This window comes from Trichechus manatus, unplaced genomic scaffold (genome assembly GCF_000243295.1).
Source record: "Trichechus manatus latirostris isolate Lorelei unplaced genomic scaffold, TriManLat1.0 scaffold00029, whole genome shotgun sequence".
Taxonomy (NCBI): domain Eukaryota; kingdom Metazoa; phylum Chordata; class Mammalia; order Sirenia; family Trichechidae; genus Trichechus; species Trichechus manatus.
In genome coordinates this window covers 17,817,902-17,833,906 of record NW_004443965.1, presented here as the reverse complement: position 1 = coordinate 17,833,906, position 16,005 = coordinate 17,817,902, and the positions used below count along the sequence as shown (strand labels likewise).

Genomic DNA, 16,005 nt, shown 5'->3' with positions numbered 1-16,005 from the left:
GGTTAGATTTATTCCTAAGTATTTTATTTTTTTAGGGGCTATTATAAATGGTATTGTTTTCCTGATTTCCTTTTCATCGTTCTCTTTATTGGTGTACAGGAATCCAACTGATTTTTGTATGTTTATCTTGTAGCCTGCTACTCTGCTGAATCTATTAGTTCTAGTAGTTTTCTCATGGAGTCTTTTGGGTTTTCTATGTATAGCATCATACATCCACAAATAGGGACAGTTTCACTTCTTTATTACCAAAATTTGGATGCCCTTTATTTCTTTTTCTTGCCTTATTGCTCTAGCTAGGACTTGCACAATGTTAAACAGGAGTGGTGATAAAGGGCATCCTTGTCTTGTTCTTGTTCTCAAGAGGAATGTTTTCAGCCTCTCTCCATTAAGAATGATGGCTGTTGGTTTTGCATAGATTCCCTTTATTATGTTGAGGAATTTCCCTTCTATTCCTATTTTATTGAGAGTTTTTATCAGGAATGGGTGTTGGACTTTGTCCAATGCCTTTTCTGCGTCAATTGAGATGATCGTGTGATTCTTTTCTTTCCTTTTATTTATGTGGTGGATTACGTTTTATTTATGTGGTGGATTGATTTTCTAATGTTGAACCATCCTTGCATACCTGGAATGAATCCTACTTGGTTGTGGTGTATTATTTTTTTGATATGATGCTGAATTCTATTGGCTAGAATCTTGTTGAGAATTTTTGCATCTATATTCATGAGAGATATTGGTCTATAATTTTCTTTTTTTTTGTGGCATCTTTGCCTGGTTTTGGTATCAGGGTTATGCTGGCTTCATAGAATGAATTTGTATCGCTTCCTTTTCTATGTTCTGAAATAATTTGAGTAGTACTGGTAAGCTCTTCTCTGAATGTTTGGTAGAATTCTCCAGTGAAGCCATCTGGAGCATGCCCCACTTTTGCCTCATTCATTTTCTCCTCTTGTCACCAACTCTCCTCCATTGTCCACCAGTGTTAGATGTTGAGGCCTGAAAAGATTTCTACCACTCTCTTAAAAATATTATTGGTAATACCAAAAAAAAAGAAAAAAGAAAAAGTTGCCGTCGAGTCAATTCCAACTCAAAGCAACCCTAAAGGACAGAACAGAACTGTCCCTAGGGTTTCCAAGGCTGTAATCTTTATGGAAGCTGACTGACACATCTTTCTCTTGAGGAGTGGCTGATGGGTTTCAAACTGCTGACCTTTTGGGTAGCAGCTGAGTGATCTAATCACTGTGCCACCAGGGTTCCTCAATAATAATAGCTACTACCTTACATTCCATTAGAGCTTCATAGTTGACAAAATATTTTCATATGCATTATTCTTAAAAACATTTTTTTTTTTGAGAATTGTTACAGGTGAGAGAAGCTTACATGACTTTATCAAGATTAAGCAGCTAGCAAGTGGTAGAGCTGGAACTAAATCCTAGGCCTTCTGACCCATACTTTATAGCTTAGTCATTATCCATTTCTCTGTTATTACTTTTATTCACAGGCTGCTCTTAGCACTGGTGGAAACAAATTCATGAGAATACAAAATAAACATTAATTAATTATTATAAAACATAACTTGAAGAGAAGTTAAAGAGGCTAGAAAGGAACTTCAAACTTTATGGAGATAGGCAGAAACACACAGGATGTATAGGGAATTTAGTTTTAATATTTTGAGGCTATGGTTAGTTTTCTAAATTGGGAACATTTATTGAAAAATGCACTTATACTACTCCCCTGTCCCCTTCACATTTTAGAAACATACATGCACGTATTAAAGCCTAGGGCTTATATCCCTTGCAAGAAGTATCTGCTATTATTTTAAGAATGTAGTAGTATCTAACAGTCTTTCCTAAGAGCATATGCCAAATCCTGCTTACAATTAGGGGAGGCAGACAATGCAAGGACAGACCATTCATTCATCTCTGAGACATACCCAGGAAACCAAAAATAAAAAAGATAAGATTGATGATAATGTAAGATGATGATGATGATAACAAGAAAAGGGAGAAGGAGAAGAAGAAGAGGAAAAAAGAAGAAGCAGCAGCACTAATATTTATTGTCAAGGTACTATTCTAAATCCTTTGCGTGTAATAATCTACCTAATCCTCACAGAAACTCCATGAAGTACTATTATCACGCCCATTTTACAGATGAGAAAACTGAATCACAGAGACGTACAGGTAAATCCAGATGGCAGTTTCCTAAATAAAATTTTATAAAATTTAAATAAAGAATAAAGTGTTAAAAGATAAAAGTAAAAAGGCGCAAATCCTCTGTGGGACAATATGTAGTTATATGCAAAGCTGAGCATACAATGACATCTACTGGGGCAAGAAATCATTTTAACAAATTACAGCCAAAACTCCACTAAGTAAGGCAAAGATATTATATCCTGTAGCAGCAGAGGTAGAGAGATAATCAACTGGATTCTCAAAATAGAGAATGACTGAAAACTACATTTCTGCCACATCCTTATTCAATGAATACACCAGCCCTGAGCCTGGCAGATCTAGCTACAAATATTACATGTCCGTAGCCAAAATCTCAACTCTGTTCTCTAAAAATATTTTAATTCTTAAGGGTGACTATAAAATTAAATGCTTAAAAATTGCTTCTAAGAAATTGTAATGACACAAGGGATGCCACTTACGCCAGCTTCATTCAAAGTAAAACTCTATCCAGCAAATGCTCCCAGCCTTAGTCAATGATGTGCAAGCAGAGATATCTTCAGTTTGTTTCTATTTTTACTTCTCTCCCTCTGCTTTCTTTAGCCTAAATTTCATCTTTGCCTCCCTTTTACCTTCTGATAAATAAATGTGTCTATCCATTTGCCAGCCTCAGTTTTATTTAGCTATCTAAAAAATAAGTTCTAGAAAAGCAGTATGTAGTAGCCATGGTTCTGCACATGCCTAATAGGGATTAACTTAATGACTTTGGAGCATTCTCCAGAGATAAGCATTGGTCTATACTCACATAAAGGTATATTTTTGCATACTTTTTGAGTATGTAGTAATGCTCACTAGTAATAATTAGAAGTTTGAATACTTAGTCCAGTAATAAAAATATGTTTTTTTTAAATTGAAAGAGTCTTACAAACATCAAAATCCAGTCTACTCATTCTCATAATAAACTATTAGGTAGCTAGGTGGGAGATATTTTAGTGGACAATCCTTTCGTTAGTAGAATTGTTCCTATTTCTCCTTATTGCAGGTAAATACCTATTTTCCCTCTTTTATTTATGCAATCAGAATCTCACAATTATTTTAAATCTGACAAGACCATCTGTTTTTTGTTAGCATCTTAGTAGAATATAGAGATGAAAGATGTATTTATGCTTTAGCTTAATGCTCCATGATTAAGAAGTGAAACCATATTTTTTGAAGAAAAAAAGTATTTGAAATTACACCGGGGAAAACAATTTGGCTTTAACTTGGAAAGAAATGTTAAAGTTTGGGGAGCCAGACGTAGTTCTCTCTGGGGAGGTAGGTTTAATTTATTTAGTCATAGGACCAGAGTAGAATTTAGGAGTAAGGAAGGTGGAGTCACAATTGTCAAACTAGACACAGCAGTCTCTTGTAGGTAGAATTTTCCTCCATCCTTCTTAAATAATGCTACCTAAATGTAAGGCCTAGAAGGTCATTCAGTATTATGCCAGTTATCTACTTATCCAAGAGTGAAATATTAAGAAACAGACCTTTGTTCAATGGGTACTCTGCGGGAGTCAAGGGAAACTATTCTGATACATCAAAAGAATAGGCTAGGACTGCTGGAGCCCAACCACAGTATGCAGTGATGCTTTTAATACCTACTTGCCAAGGGAGGGCCAAAACAGAAAATCATTTAAAGTCCAACATAACATAGATGATCCCAGGAGTGAGGAAAAGATACTAGGAAATGAGAAAGCTGTGGCTTTATTAGTTTCACAAAAGGCTGCCGAGGAGCTATTTTCCACCAAGGTAATTTTTTTTTTCCGTAAGTACCTCATGGGTTTCACTGATAGGGAAAACGGTTCCTGGCTTTGCAACAATGGAAATTTTATATTAGAGCTGCCGGCAAAGAAAAGGAAAGGGTCAAAGGGTAAATTCCTCTTGCTGCAACATATTTTCACCAGTTGAACCCTTGTGATTAGCAAAGCTCAGACAGCTGATAGTTGGGAGTGGGGAGGGGGCAAAAGGGGAGGAACAGAAAGAGGAGGAAAGTTTTCATAGGCATGTCAAAAGAAAGTTGTGTGACAGATTTTAAAAAGGTTAACTGAAAGAGATTACTATTGCCTGCTCTTCAGAGGGACCTCTTTTTTAGTGGGAGCTGTTCCATCCCTCTGGGAACAGACTGCTTCTCACTTTGTTCTCTGTAGCTACTTAGACATTTATTTCATTTAATGCTGTTTATTTATTTTTAACCTAGAGAAGAGGTGGGCTGCCTGGTAAAGTAAGGAAAAGGAAGTGTGTGAGTCCCCCCACTCCTTTGGAAAATAAAATAAACAGGAGAGACTGTATGGGACAAAAAAAATCATCTCTTTTCTCTTGAACAAAGAATGGAGATGAAGGTAAAGATGAAGTTCAACTAGAATCTTTGAGATAATAACGACAGCATTTCTTCACCTATGCTTACCCTAGAATAGTTTTCTTGGGTTGTCTGTGGAGAGACAACAGCAGCTACCAACACTTTATTTGAGGTGGTGGTCCCAACATGTGCACTGTGCCCACTCAGCACCACTCCTTTCCCCTAAGTTTCGACTCAGCTGTCTTAAAGAGAGTAGAAATGTGATCAAAAGCCCCCTTGGCTTAGACATATTCATCAAGCAGCATCCAGGAGTGTCTATGAGCCTCTTTAGAGCCATTTGGGCCAATCCCTTCAGCGACTGACTAGGTAAGTGACAAAATTCTAAGAATAGGGTAAGGGCAAAGAGGAACATGAGCTCCAATGATGTGAAAATACAACCTACAGAGGTTAAATTCAGAAAAAAATCTTAAAATGGTTATTGGAATGGAAGCATATCAATAATATAACTATTTTTCCGGGTTCTTCTATTTAGTAGTTTTATGTTAAAAATAAAATGATACATAAAACTGTAGGCCAATGTGAAAGGAGTCTGTGTACGGGGAGGTTTTATTTTAGTGGTTGACAGAAATTCTAGTTTCTGCTTATGAACTTGTCTAATTTTCTCCACTTTTTGCAGAAGGATAATGTGGTATAAAGTTCTGTATTCAAGCTTCCCTATCACCAACCTCTACTTTATTCAATTTTATCTCCCATTTATTCTGTAAAACAAAACTTTTTATTCTACCCTACTTTCATCACATAAACTTTGTGTTTTTGTCCCATTGTTTCTCTTAGGAATACCTCTCCAGCTTCCCTATTCTCTTCCATACTTCAAATTCTACACTCCCTCAACATTCATTTCAACTCCCCTCAACTAAAAAGCCTTCTGATCCTACTCCAGGGTACTCTGACCTCAGCTCTGAATTTATATATCACAAACTGCTGCAGATCTCCCATCGTGATCTTCTAATAACAAATTTGTCATTATTAGCAATAGCTATTTATGGATTTCTATAAGGTTCTTGGGCACTGAATTGCAAGTAAAATAATTATTAAAATTTGTACAACTCTAGTAGAATGTTTATTCTTTACCAACAGATTTTATCTTTCAAATGAATCTAGAAGTCAGTCCACCCAAACCAGGGAACAGAAGAGTCCATACTGTTTCCCATAACAATTGCATGAGCAATACCAAGAATATCTCTACATTTGATTGAAACTGCAGATGAAAGTTAGGTAGGCAGAATGTAATTACTAAAGCTGGAGTATGGCCAGGAAACTTGGGAGAACTCTTCCAATTCCTGCCAAACATTCCATGGATAACCACAACTGGTCAGAATCTCCACTTCCATGTCCCATCTGAAACACAGTCCCTCTTTTAGCCCTGTGCTTTTGGCAAAATAAGGCCACTCAGGCAGTAAGATTTAGAGGGAAAACCGTTATATCCAGAGGTTCCTAAAAATGCTTAATTCGTTTTTCTCGACAAACTGCTTAGCACATGAGGTCTTCAGGAAATAGCCAAAGCAAGTACTATAATGTTTCCGACAGTTCATGTTAGAATAGAGTCTGCAATGCAGCCTGTTATGCTAACTTGAGGGAATTATCTCTAGTTACACAACCAGGTACTTATTCCTTTTAACATTAACCAGCACTACAGAAGGAGTCAGATATCCTTTGGGAAATGTAGAGAATTGTATAGTGTGTATGTGTCTCATGCACACTGGGGAGACAAGAATTAATTCTACCTCTTATTTTATATAAGATCATCTAAGTACCTCTGAATTATATTAGGCTCTTTTGTGACACGTGTATGCCAGAAAAACATTATCTTATTCAGGTCTTCTTCACTGACTATGTAAGTGGAGGTCATGGTAAACTCCGAACAGCTCCACGTTTCTTCTGCAGATACAACAGAAGCAATTAAAATATGTATGTGCATGCATACGCATATGTATATGTGTGTGCGCGTCATATATAGTCAGTTTTGGTCTTAGTGTGTCCGTGCTCCAAATGTTCTTCTCATTATAACCTAGTGCAGCACTGAAGGCCATGTTTGCTATTTTGAAGATTCATGTATTTTACAAATATCTGAGAGCTTATTGTGTGTGTTATAGGAGTTACAGAACAAGAATAAGTCCCCATTTTTATGGAGCTTACATTCTATGGGGTAAGTCAGGGTGGGGGAGAGAGAGAGATATGTACAGTTATCGAGTGATAATAAATCAATAGAGTCATTATCTAGGAGTTATTAGTTAGTCTGTAACATTACTTGGAAAAAAAAGACATAAGTAATTTATGCCTTCCAACTGAGCTCCTAGGAAAGGGCCATCTAGGTCTTCAATAAGTTCAGGGATCTTCCTTTCTTAACTCTCCTTCTGAACTTCAGTTTTTAGTCACATATCACTAATTCTGAGTCTGTGATGCTGTTCAAGAATAGTAAGGAGAAAAACCACTTAAATGAGTAATCACTATAATGTTCTATCAAATTCACTTTAGACTCATTTTTACTGAAACTGATGAGCAGTTTCTCATTAATTTCCCTGACCCAAGAAACTCTTACTTCCTGGCAAACAGCAATAAAAACAGCACATGGCCAAACTCACTGTTAGGCAGTCCTTACTTGTTGCGTTCTAAGATGCTCACATGCTCAGGTGTCCTGAATATTAACTGCTTTGGTACTGATAGTTAAGACATCTCAAAACATACAGCCTCAGATTTCCTTACTTCTGACCAGTCCAAAGCCACCCACTGAGGTGGACATGACTGGTTGTTGCAGGGCTCTTTTTCAATAGGCCGGTGTGTTAAACAACCACTGTAGTCCAGTGTCTCCTCCTCAGAAGGTCCAATCTTCCTGATGCAGAGCACAGCCCTTGTGCGCATTCCACCATCACAAGTCTTGCTGCACGCCAACCAATCCCCAATAAACCACCTGCAGCAAGAAGTGGAAGAAACACAGAGAAGCATTTCTTCAGTGCAGCCAGAGATTTTCAGGTGAATAAAGGCACTTTCATCAAGGGACTAAATCTTTTTCCTAGAAAAGCTGATATTCAGTGTTGGTTGCTGTGACAAATGACAAATGGAGGAGCTAAGAAGAAGACAACTCACTGTCAGTTTCCTTCCAAAGTGTAGTGCATGGGCTTTGGAGCAGGCCGAACCCAGGTTCAAACAGTCAATGCACTATGTGTTATTAAATGTCTTTTATTTTTCTCCTTTCTTTAAAATTAATTTCTAAAACAATGATAACAAGATCAATCTCACTAAATTGTCATGAGGGTGAAATAGCAATGTATATAAAGCCTCCAGGTCTGCTGGTAAATGTTTAACAACTGGCTTTCCATGGTGGGAACCCTGATTTGTAGCATTTGCCAATTTTTGTGGTGTAAATACCCCACTATGGCAATTTCAAGCTACCAGTTTAACAATCTGAACATGAAATTATGCTAACAACAGGCTCTCTCAGGCCAGTACTAACTGGCTCCAGCACACCACTAAAAACGTCTACAGTAGTGTCTGGCATTCAACAAACAAGAAACAGTAGCTATTTTTGTTACATTGAAGCAGATTCCTCTATAATTCAGGATTTTGTGACAAAACCGCCCTAAAGGAGGGGAGGATTTGTTTTCCATGTTGTAGAAATGGGGCAGACAAGGCCACAGGTATCTATCCTGAGGTCATGGGAGTCTTATAACACTTTTAACAAGGGCAGATCCCTGAACCAGCTCGGAAAAATATGGACAACCCTTGTTTTGACTCCTTTGTTCCTAAAAACAGCTTCTATACAGCTAATTTGGGAAGAAATTCAAATGCTTAACAAAATGAACACTTTTCACATTTATAGGTATGCCATTCCTTTTCCTGAAAGTCACTGATGAACATATATATAGATAGATAGATAGATGTAATTTTAGAGTTTTTTGGTATACTCCTGCAGGATTCATTGCTCTGGGCGCATAAATTGGTCCAAAAGGTGTGGATCATGCTCCAAAAGGTGTGGATCATGCTCCAAATCCGGCCAATGAGAATTCTCTTCGGAATTTTTATATCTCAAGCTAGAGCAAAAGGATCCCTTTCCTTTCTGGTCACAAAGGCATGTAAGGATATTAATCTAGAGCTGTAGTGGCCATGCCCTCTGTGAAGTGGAATTAGCTGATGTGAAAGCATGTAGAGGGGCTAGAAAGTCCTGATGGTGTTTGATCCTTGATTCTGTCCCCTCAAGCTGAGTTCATCCTTATACGTCCCTCAGCTTTGTTACATAAAGCAATAAATCTTATGAGCAGGAGCTAGCTGAAGTTGAGGTTGTGTTATTTGCAACCAGGGTCCTCAATGACATATTATCGCACTTAATTTAATAACTATTTGCTGAATGTCTACTATGTTCAAGGCATTTGCTTTGATTTATGGAAGAGGAAAGTAAGACCCAGTATTAGAAAAACAGTTCTTCAAAGTTTTGAAAAGAGGAAATGATGGAGCTAGGACTAAATCACTCATCAATTGCAATTTTCACTGAATTTCGTTTTTAACTTTGCTGTATAGTAGAATCTAGGTCACAAGAATAAGATCACAAGACATTTTCTTCATTCCATGTTATAAACCATACAACTATCCTCAGTGGATATGCTCTTAGGTGATAAAGTAACCAGAGAGAAGAGTATGAAAGGTTAACAAGTTTCTCACGATTTTCAGCAGTGTAGCTCCATTGTGGCATTTCTGTATATGGAAGAGAGTACCTTAGTGAAGTCAGAATACTAGTAGCCTAAATCTGAGCCTGCATTCAACCAACTAAACCATAATGGCCTTTGTTCATTATTATTTCGATTATCTGTGCTTATAAAATAAAAGCAGTGTTTAAAAATATCATAATTAGTTTTACAAACTTAAAATATATTTTGTCAGAATCTAAGAATTTTCAACCTAAAATTTATTTAAAGAGTGATCATTTAACCCTGAATTTTAAAAACCTGACATTAACATTTTTTTCCTCTTAAGTCATTTTCCAAAGGCGATTTAAAGTGATTTTCATATTCTTTCCTTTCTGTTTTCCACAGATGAACATGATCTCAAGTTGTTAGTACCATTTTTGGTAAAGAGGAAAATGAGTACTGAGAATAATAACTTGCATGCCAGCCATAGTGAAACTCTGATTCAATTCACAACAGTGATTTCATCACCAAGATTAGAGGATAAAACAGAAATGTGTATAACTCAGCCACAAAAAGTTCAGTCATACCACCTCCAGCCATGATCTCATGAGGTGTCATAATGTAAGAAGCATGGAGGCCTTCAAATTAAACACAGGTGCCCAGAGTCATGGCGGTGATTCAGGAGGTGTTGCTGTTCTTCGCTGCCTGGGGTCAGGGCCACCTCTGCCTTTGTCCTCTCTTTTATTGCCAACCATGTCTCCTCAGAAGCAGCCTAGCTGTATCACTATAACCTTCAACTTGGAATGTATAAAAGTATTAACCACCCTCCCAATTTCCCATTTGACTCTAACTCTGATTTCAGGCTTCATATTTAATCTGTCTTGCATCTTTCTTTATTGCTCACAAAATCATCTCTTCCCAAGTCTCTCTAAAGCATTGAATCACACCCTAGTTATTTAAATAGTTTTGCAATTTTACCATTGCATCTACTTGTCTCAGTCTCTCCACTCCTGTCTCAAGACATACTGCTTCCTTCACCTTCATTTTCCATGTATTTGACACTCTGATGGCATTCCCTATGCTTCCCTGTCTTTTTTCCTCCTCTAGATTTTGTGATAAAAATATGAACAGAGAAATTCTCTCGGGGAATATCAACTGCTGGATTGTGATAGCCTGAACAGTCCCTGGGCTATATCTTTCTGAGTTCTTCTTAACACCCAGTGATCAAATTGTCTTCATCCTCACATATTCATTAGACACTAACACTTAGTGGGATTCATGTTTAAGTGTCTGAAATAGGAGTAGTTTGCTGCAGCATGTGTAATCTGATCTATAATCTCTGTAGATTAATAGGACATACAATATTATTATTTTAGGGACAGAACAAAAGAGATACCCTAAAAAATTAACCTCAGCCTTGGTTAAAGAGAATATTTTTGAAGAAATAATCCTTCAAAAAACCAGAATTTAATTTTTGCTTTTTAATTTAAAGGAAAATGGCAAATACAGGGAAACAGACTGAAACTAGACATTTGGTATAAAAAAGAGGGAAGAGGATGGAGGAGAGAAAGAGAGATCTCCTAGCCTTTGTCCAAAGTCAAGAGTATAATCATCAACCTTTTTCATAAACACAACATAGCAAAATAAAGAGACAACCCGTAGAATTTGACACTAGTATCTTTAATCAAAGAGAGATTCGATTATATAAACTTGTCTACTTACCAAGATAGGAAAGTTTTAAAATACTTTTTAGAAATATTTTCAAAACAAAAAGTTGGTTAAAAAAAAAAGAGAAATTTTAGTCATTCCTCAGCTAATTGGAAAATGAAACTAATATTAAGCAGAACCCTCTATGCCCTAAACATTCCACAGTTGAGATTTTTCTAAATTATTTTTTAATCAATGTAATAAACATCTCTGAAGCTGTGGCAATTGAGAATGTGTCAATGAAGCAAGCAAAATTAGAAGTATTAAAATGCCATCAGCCATTTGATTTGTAACTTACAAAGTTAGTAATGTCTGGTATAATGGGAAAAACATCATTGGAGATTGCATACCCTCATCTGGAAAATGATGGGAGTTGGCCTAGATGATTTCTATGATTCTTCCCAGATCTTAAATTTTGGAGTTTTACAGACAGACTGAAGAATCTTTTTCTAAACTTAAAATAACAGATTATAGTTGTCCATGAGTGAGGTGCAATGACTCAAAATAATTGTTAAACATCATACCATAACAGATACCATTAAATAAAACCTAGCCCCTGGGTAAAAATTAATCTCTCCCTACTCTCTGAGCTTCCTTTACCACTTTTGCTTATAACTCTCTTACCTTTCTTACTATAACTTATAAATACTTACCATATTTTGCCCTGTACTATAGTTATTTGTATATATTTGCCCAATTAGACTGTCATTAGGAAAAGGAACCATTTCTCCCGAAGTACAGTGCCTTCCACATTGCAGTTGCTTAATAAAAATTTTTTTTTTTTTAAATTCTTGGTCACAGTATTATCACAATGTATATCAGTCTTTATTCTTTTCATCTTTCTGGTTTTAACAAATTTAAAAACCACACTATCACACAGGAATAATATTTAGTATCCAAGGATTCCACACAATGAGGTCATATTTAGAAATAGTCTTGCTATTAAAAGACAGAATGGTAAAAACTGAACTCTTGGCCTTTTCTTTTTGGATTCCAACTCAGCATTACTTCCTGTTCTTATGGTGGGGTACTAGCTTCCTATCAGCCATATCCTTTAATATCAACTCCTTCCTTTCTTTTTTTCCAATTATTCATGGCTATGTCAAGAATCCCACCATTTTCACTCAATGCCTCCAGAACTCATGCTTTATTCCTGACCCTAGTTACCTTACCACCTTGATTACTATGAATTTTCCCCAGCAAGACCTTCTCTGGCTTCTCAAAGTCTTCCAAAAAAACACTGTTATTACATCTCTACTAATGCCTCTTTTATCTAGTCTTCCAGTCCCCTGTCATTTTCTTTGACTAAAAGACATTTAAAATATTTCAAATTTGAAAAGGTACTTTCTGATAAAAAAAATACCATTTAGGATTTTAAATTAATGTTTTGGGAAAACAATATTTGAAAATAAATATAGATCCCTTTCTCAAATCAGGCAAATATATTTCAGATAGGTTAAAATTTCTATTTTTTAAAAAAATAAAACTTTGAAACTATAATCTTAGAGTGGGCAAGGTCTTTCTAAGCATTACACTAATGAAAGAAATAAAAGTTTGGTAGTTTTCCTATATAAAAATAGATCAAAATGTTATAAATAACATGAAAGACATATGACAAACCAGAAAAAAAGTATCTGCAACACAGGTAAAAGAGTTAATATCCTTATACATAAAGAGTTCATATAAATCAATAGCAAAATGATATACACTTTAATAGAAATTAGCCCATGGTTTTAAGCATCAATTTGTTTTATATAGTTTTTCGGTTTTACTTAAGATTAATTTATAAAAATAATTTGGAGAAAGGAGGAAAATGAAAAAATTAAATGCATAAGCTTGTCTTTGTCATATATATTGTAGGTCACATTTCTATACTTTCCCATGCTGGATTTTAAGGAATTAGTTATAATATGATCACATTTAGAAAAGAACCAATATAAAATTATAAAAGATCTATAATGAAAAATTCTTTTCTATCACTCTAGATCTCCTGATGCTTCTTATTTGATAGCCACTACCATAAACCTTTTCAAGAGACTAGTAGTGAACATCTTCCTTTAAGATTCCAACGTTGAGGCAGACACTGTCTTTATATAATCAAATTTGATAAGGCTTTATTGTTTTAGAACAAATACTAAGAAATGTATTGTGTTTTAACTGTATTAGGGTCCTGGATTCTTTATGCATTGTAAGTGCCAGGTTTCTGTGATTTTACTGTGGTCATTTTTAGGAAAGGGATTACTTCATTTTATTATAAATTATATATTATACAAACACACACACATACATGTGTTTACTTATAAATTTCATGTTGCAATAATTAGCTACCAGGGGTATTATACCAATTAACCTCATCTCTCATACAAGAAAAAAATGTCATTCACACATGTTCTGTCTTGCAGTTAGTTGTCAGTCAGGCAAAATTCCTACAAAGATCAGTTTCATGATCAGCTCAGCATCCTTGGTCTTTTTTCACATAATCATTGCCTCTTGCACAATTAAGAAATCTTTCTGTTTAGATTATAAAGTGTGGCTCACTGAAACCAGGTCTCATTTTAAAGTCATCATTAAGAAGAATGGACTCTCTCCTTGGACCTCCCTTTACAGTGAGCTGATAATTGCTACATAAACAGGCAGAGAAACACTGAAGTGCACCTGCAAGCCTGTGCCTGACACTCAAAAGATGTGGTGACTTAAAATGACAGAACTTAAAACTGTGTCAGCAAATTGAACCACTGGCATTCCAGTGCAGGGTTATTTCTAAACCATTGTAGAAATCTTTAGGACTTTAGGATAAATACTATATCTGGAAATGATAGGACTGCATACCAATCTACTGCATTTTACTGAATCTAAGATACCATTATTTTATGTACCATTAAGAAAGAAAAAATCGGTGCCAGTTGTTATATGGGACACCATCAATTAGATGAATCCCAATTTTAGAGATGTTATAATGTAAAAAAGATATATGCTTTAGAACTGATGAAATATGATCACTTCCAGAACTGTATCAGGACCAACCTCACTGAAGTTCCTGCTTTAAAAGTGTTAATAACTGAAATCTACAAATAAACAGGAATGTTTGCTCAGTGACAGGGATATTAAATTTCTACACTCTTTGAAGCCTAATGTAAAGTATGGACTTTACATTATTTAGTTAATAATAATGCATAAATATTGGTTCATAAATTGTAACAAGTGTACCACAGGAATGCAAGATGTTAATAGGAGAAATAATGTGGTGGTAGGTGGGGATATGTGAGCTCTCTATACTGTCTGCACAATTTATCTGTAACCATTAAACTGCTGTAAAAAATAAAGTCTATTAAAAACAAACAAGTGAAGTATCAGAAAAATTTCTAAATTTTTTTTGTATATTTTCAGTTTTGCTCAGCCTATATTACTCATATCATATGAATATGTTTCCAAGTATGAATATCTAATGTTTTTTCCTTTGTACTTGAAGAAAAATCTCACTTTTTTCTCTTACTTACTCAGGTGGGCAGGGCTCAGTGTTGCAGGCTCTTTGATTTTCAGGTGGCTTACTGTCAGGGTCACAGTAATTGTTCTGGACAATGGAGTTGTCATCCAGCCTTTTACAGACCACCTCCTGTCTTTGGGCACCTTGAGAAAAGGAGGACATCATTAATTGAAGAGTAGTTTACCTTTCAATAAGTTAGGCGCGCACAGCTTTCCTCTGTGGGGATCAACCTCACTGGATTGCTGCTGTCTTATCTCTTCCAGAAACACTTGACTGCTTCTCTAAAAAGGAGAGAAGTCCTGGTCATTATACTGTAACTTTAGGAAAAATTATTGGTCTCATATTTAGAAGCATAACTCTTTTCAAGTCCATAAAAGAAACTATTGGTAATCTTAAACCATTAACATTCCCATTTGTATATTCTTCTTCTTGTTTTCCTTAAAAAAGAAATCAACTTCAATATCCTAAAATATCATTAGATAAAATGTACAAATATATGTTTCAATGTAAAACAATGTTTATATTTATTTAAAAAATAAAACAATAGGGACAAATTTATTTTTTGATATTTTGTAGGACAAATCTCATCAGTTTAGTCTTTGTTAAGAACACATCACATCTACACATTTTATTTTATTCTTGCATTTATAACATTTATTTCTCTGAAAGCCCACAAAGTCTAGAGATTAAACATTACACTGGGTCTCTTTTGGATTTTAACCCATTAGTCTGTTTGCTCTACCAGAGTTGGCCCTCTGTTGGTTATACCATTGTCAAAGAGACACATACATATTTCTTTGAATATTAACTTATACAATACTTATCTCATTTTTAAAAATTGGTCTATGTTACCTGTTTACCATAGCTAAAAATATTCTTATAAAATTTGTAAAATTCTAAATAAATGTTAATTATTTATTGGCAAAGATATCCACCACAACTTGCTCACATTTCACAAAATACAAAGACACACACAAACACACACTCTTATTTGAAAACATCCCTGGTGAATAGACTTTATGCAGACTTATTTTCTCTTTAGCATCAAGGAATCAAAAGAGAAAAAGATAGGTATATCAAAATATCAAAGAGAAACAAGTCAATCTACAAGACAATGCTAAATGTTTCAGATCATACAGAGGTAGCAGGTTACTCCTGGAGTTGGAAATAAAAGCACAAGCTAACCTGTCCACCACACTCACCCACCCCACCCCCAATATTACCCAGAAAAAGTTGTAAAAGCAGCATTAGCTGTATCTAGGAAACCACAGCTTCACACCTAGCCCCACACAATCCTTCAGTTGTTTTTAAGTAATAGTCCCCTAAAGAAAAGAGTTTTATCCCAAGTTAGGGAAATCAACATAAAACAGGATCATTCAGTGAAGGAAACGATCACCTAAAGAGCTAGGCACCAAATGCTTTCCCCAAAGTCTCATAAGAGTCATGGAAATCCTGTAGGTCAGAGTGTTTCAGTTATCATGTTATGCATACCTTCAATGAAGCCCCTTGAAGTTAAAGAACTAACAGGGAAAACAACCAAACTCAGGAGACCTAAGCCCTGCAGTTGCATGATGGTGGTGAGAAGTTGAAGAAGGTATATTTTACTGTTTGCAGTGACCCAAGGTTCTCACTGGTCAC

At 35.6% G+C, this 16,005-nt stretch overlaps 1 protein-coding gene across 1 annotated transcript in view; it reads right to left on the bottom strand.

Moving 5' to 3' along the window:
* The window catches only part of ADAMTS6 (ADAM metallopeptidase with thrombospondin type 1 motif 6), a 297,249-nt gene that overhangs the window by 29,290 nt on the left and 251,954 nt on the right, over window positions 1-16,005 (bottom strand). Inside the window, exons 21-22 of the mRNA XM_004374547.3 lie at window positions 14,381-14,510; window positions 7,261-7,465 (exon numbers count right to left, since the gene is read on the bottom strand). Coding sequence (XP_004374604.1) covers window positions 7,261-7,465; window positions 14,381-14,510 — 335 coding nt within the window. The remainder of the gene's footprint in view (window positions 1-7,260; window positions 7,466-14,380; window positions 14,511-16,005) is intronic.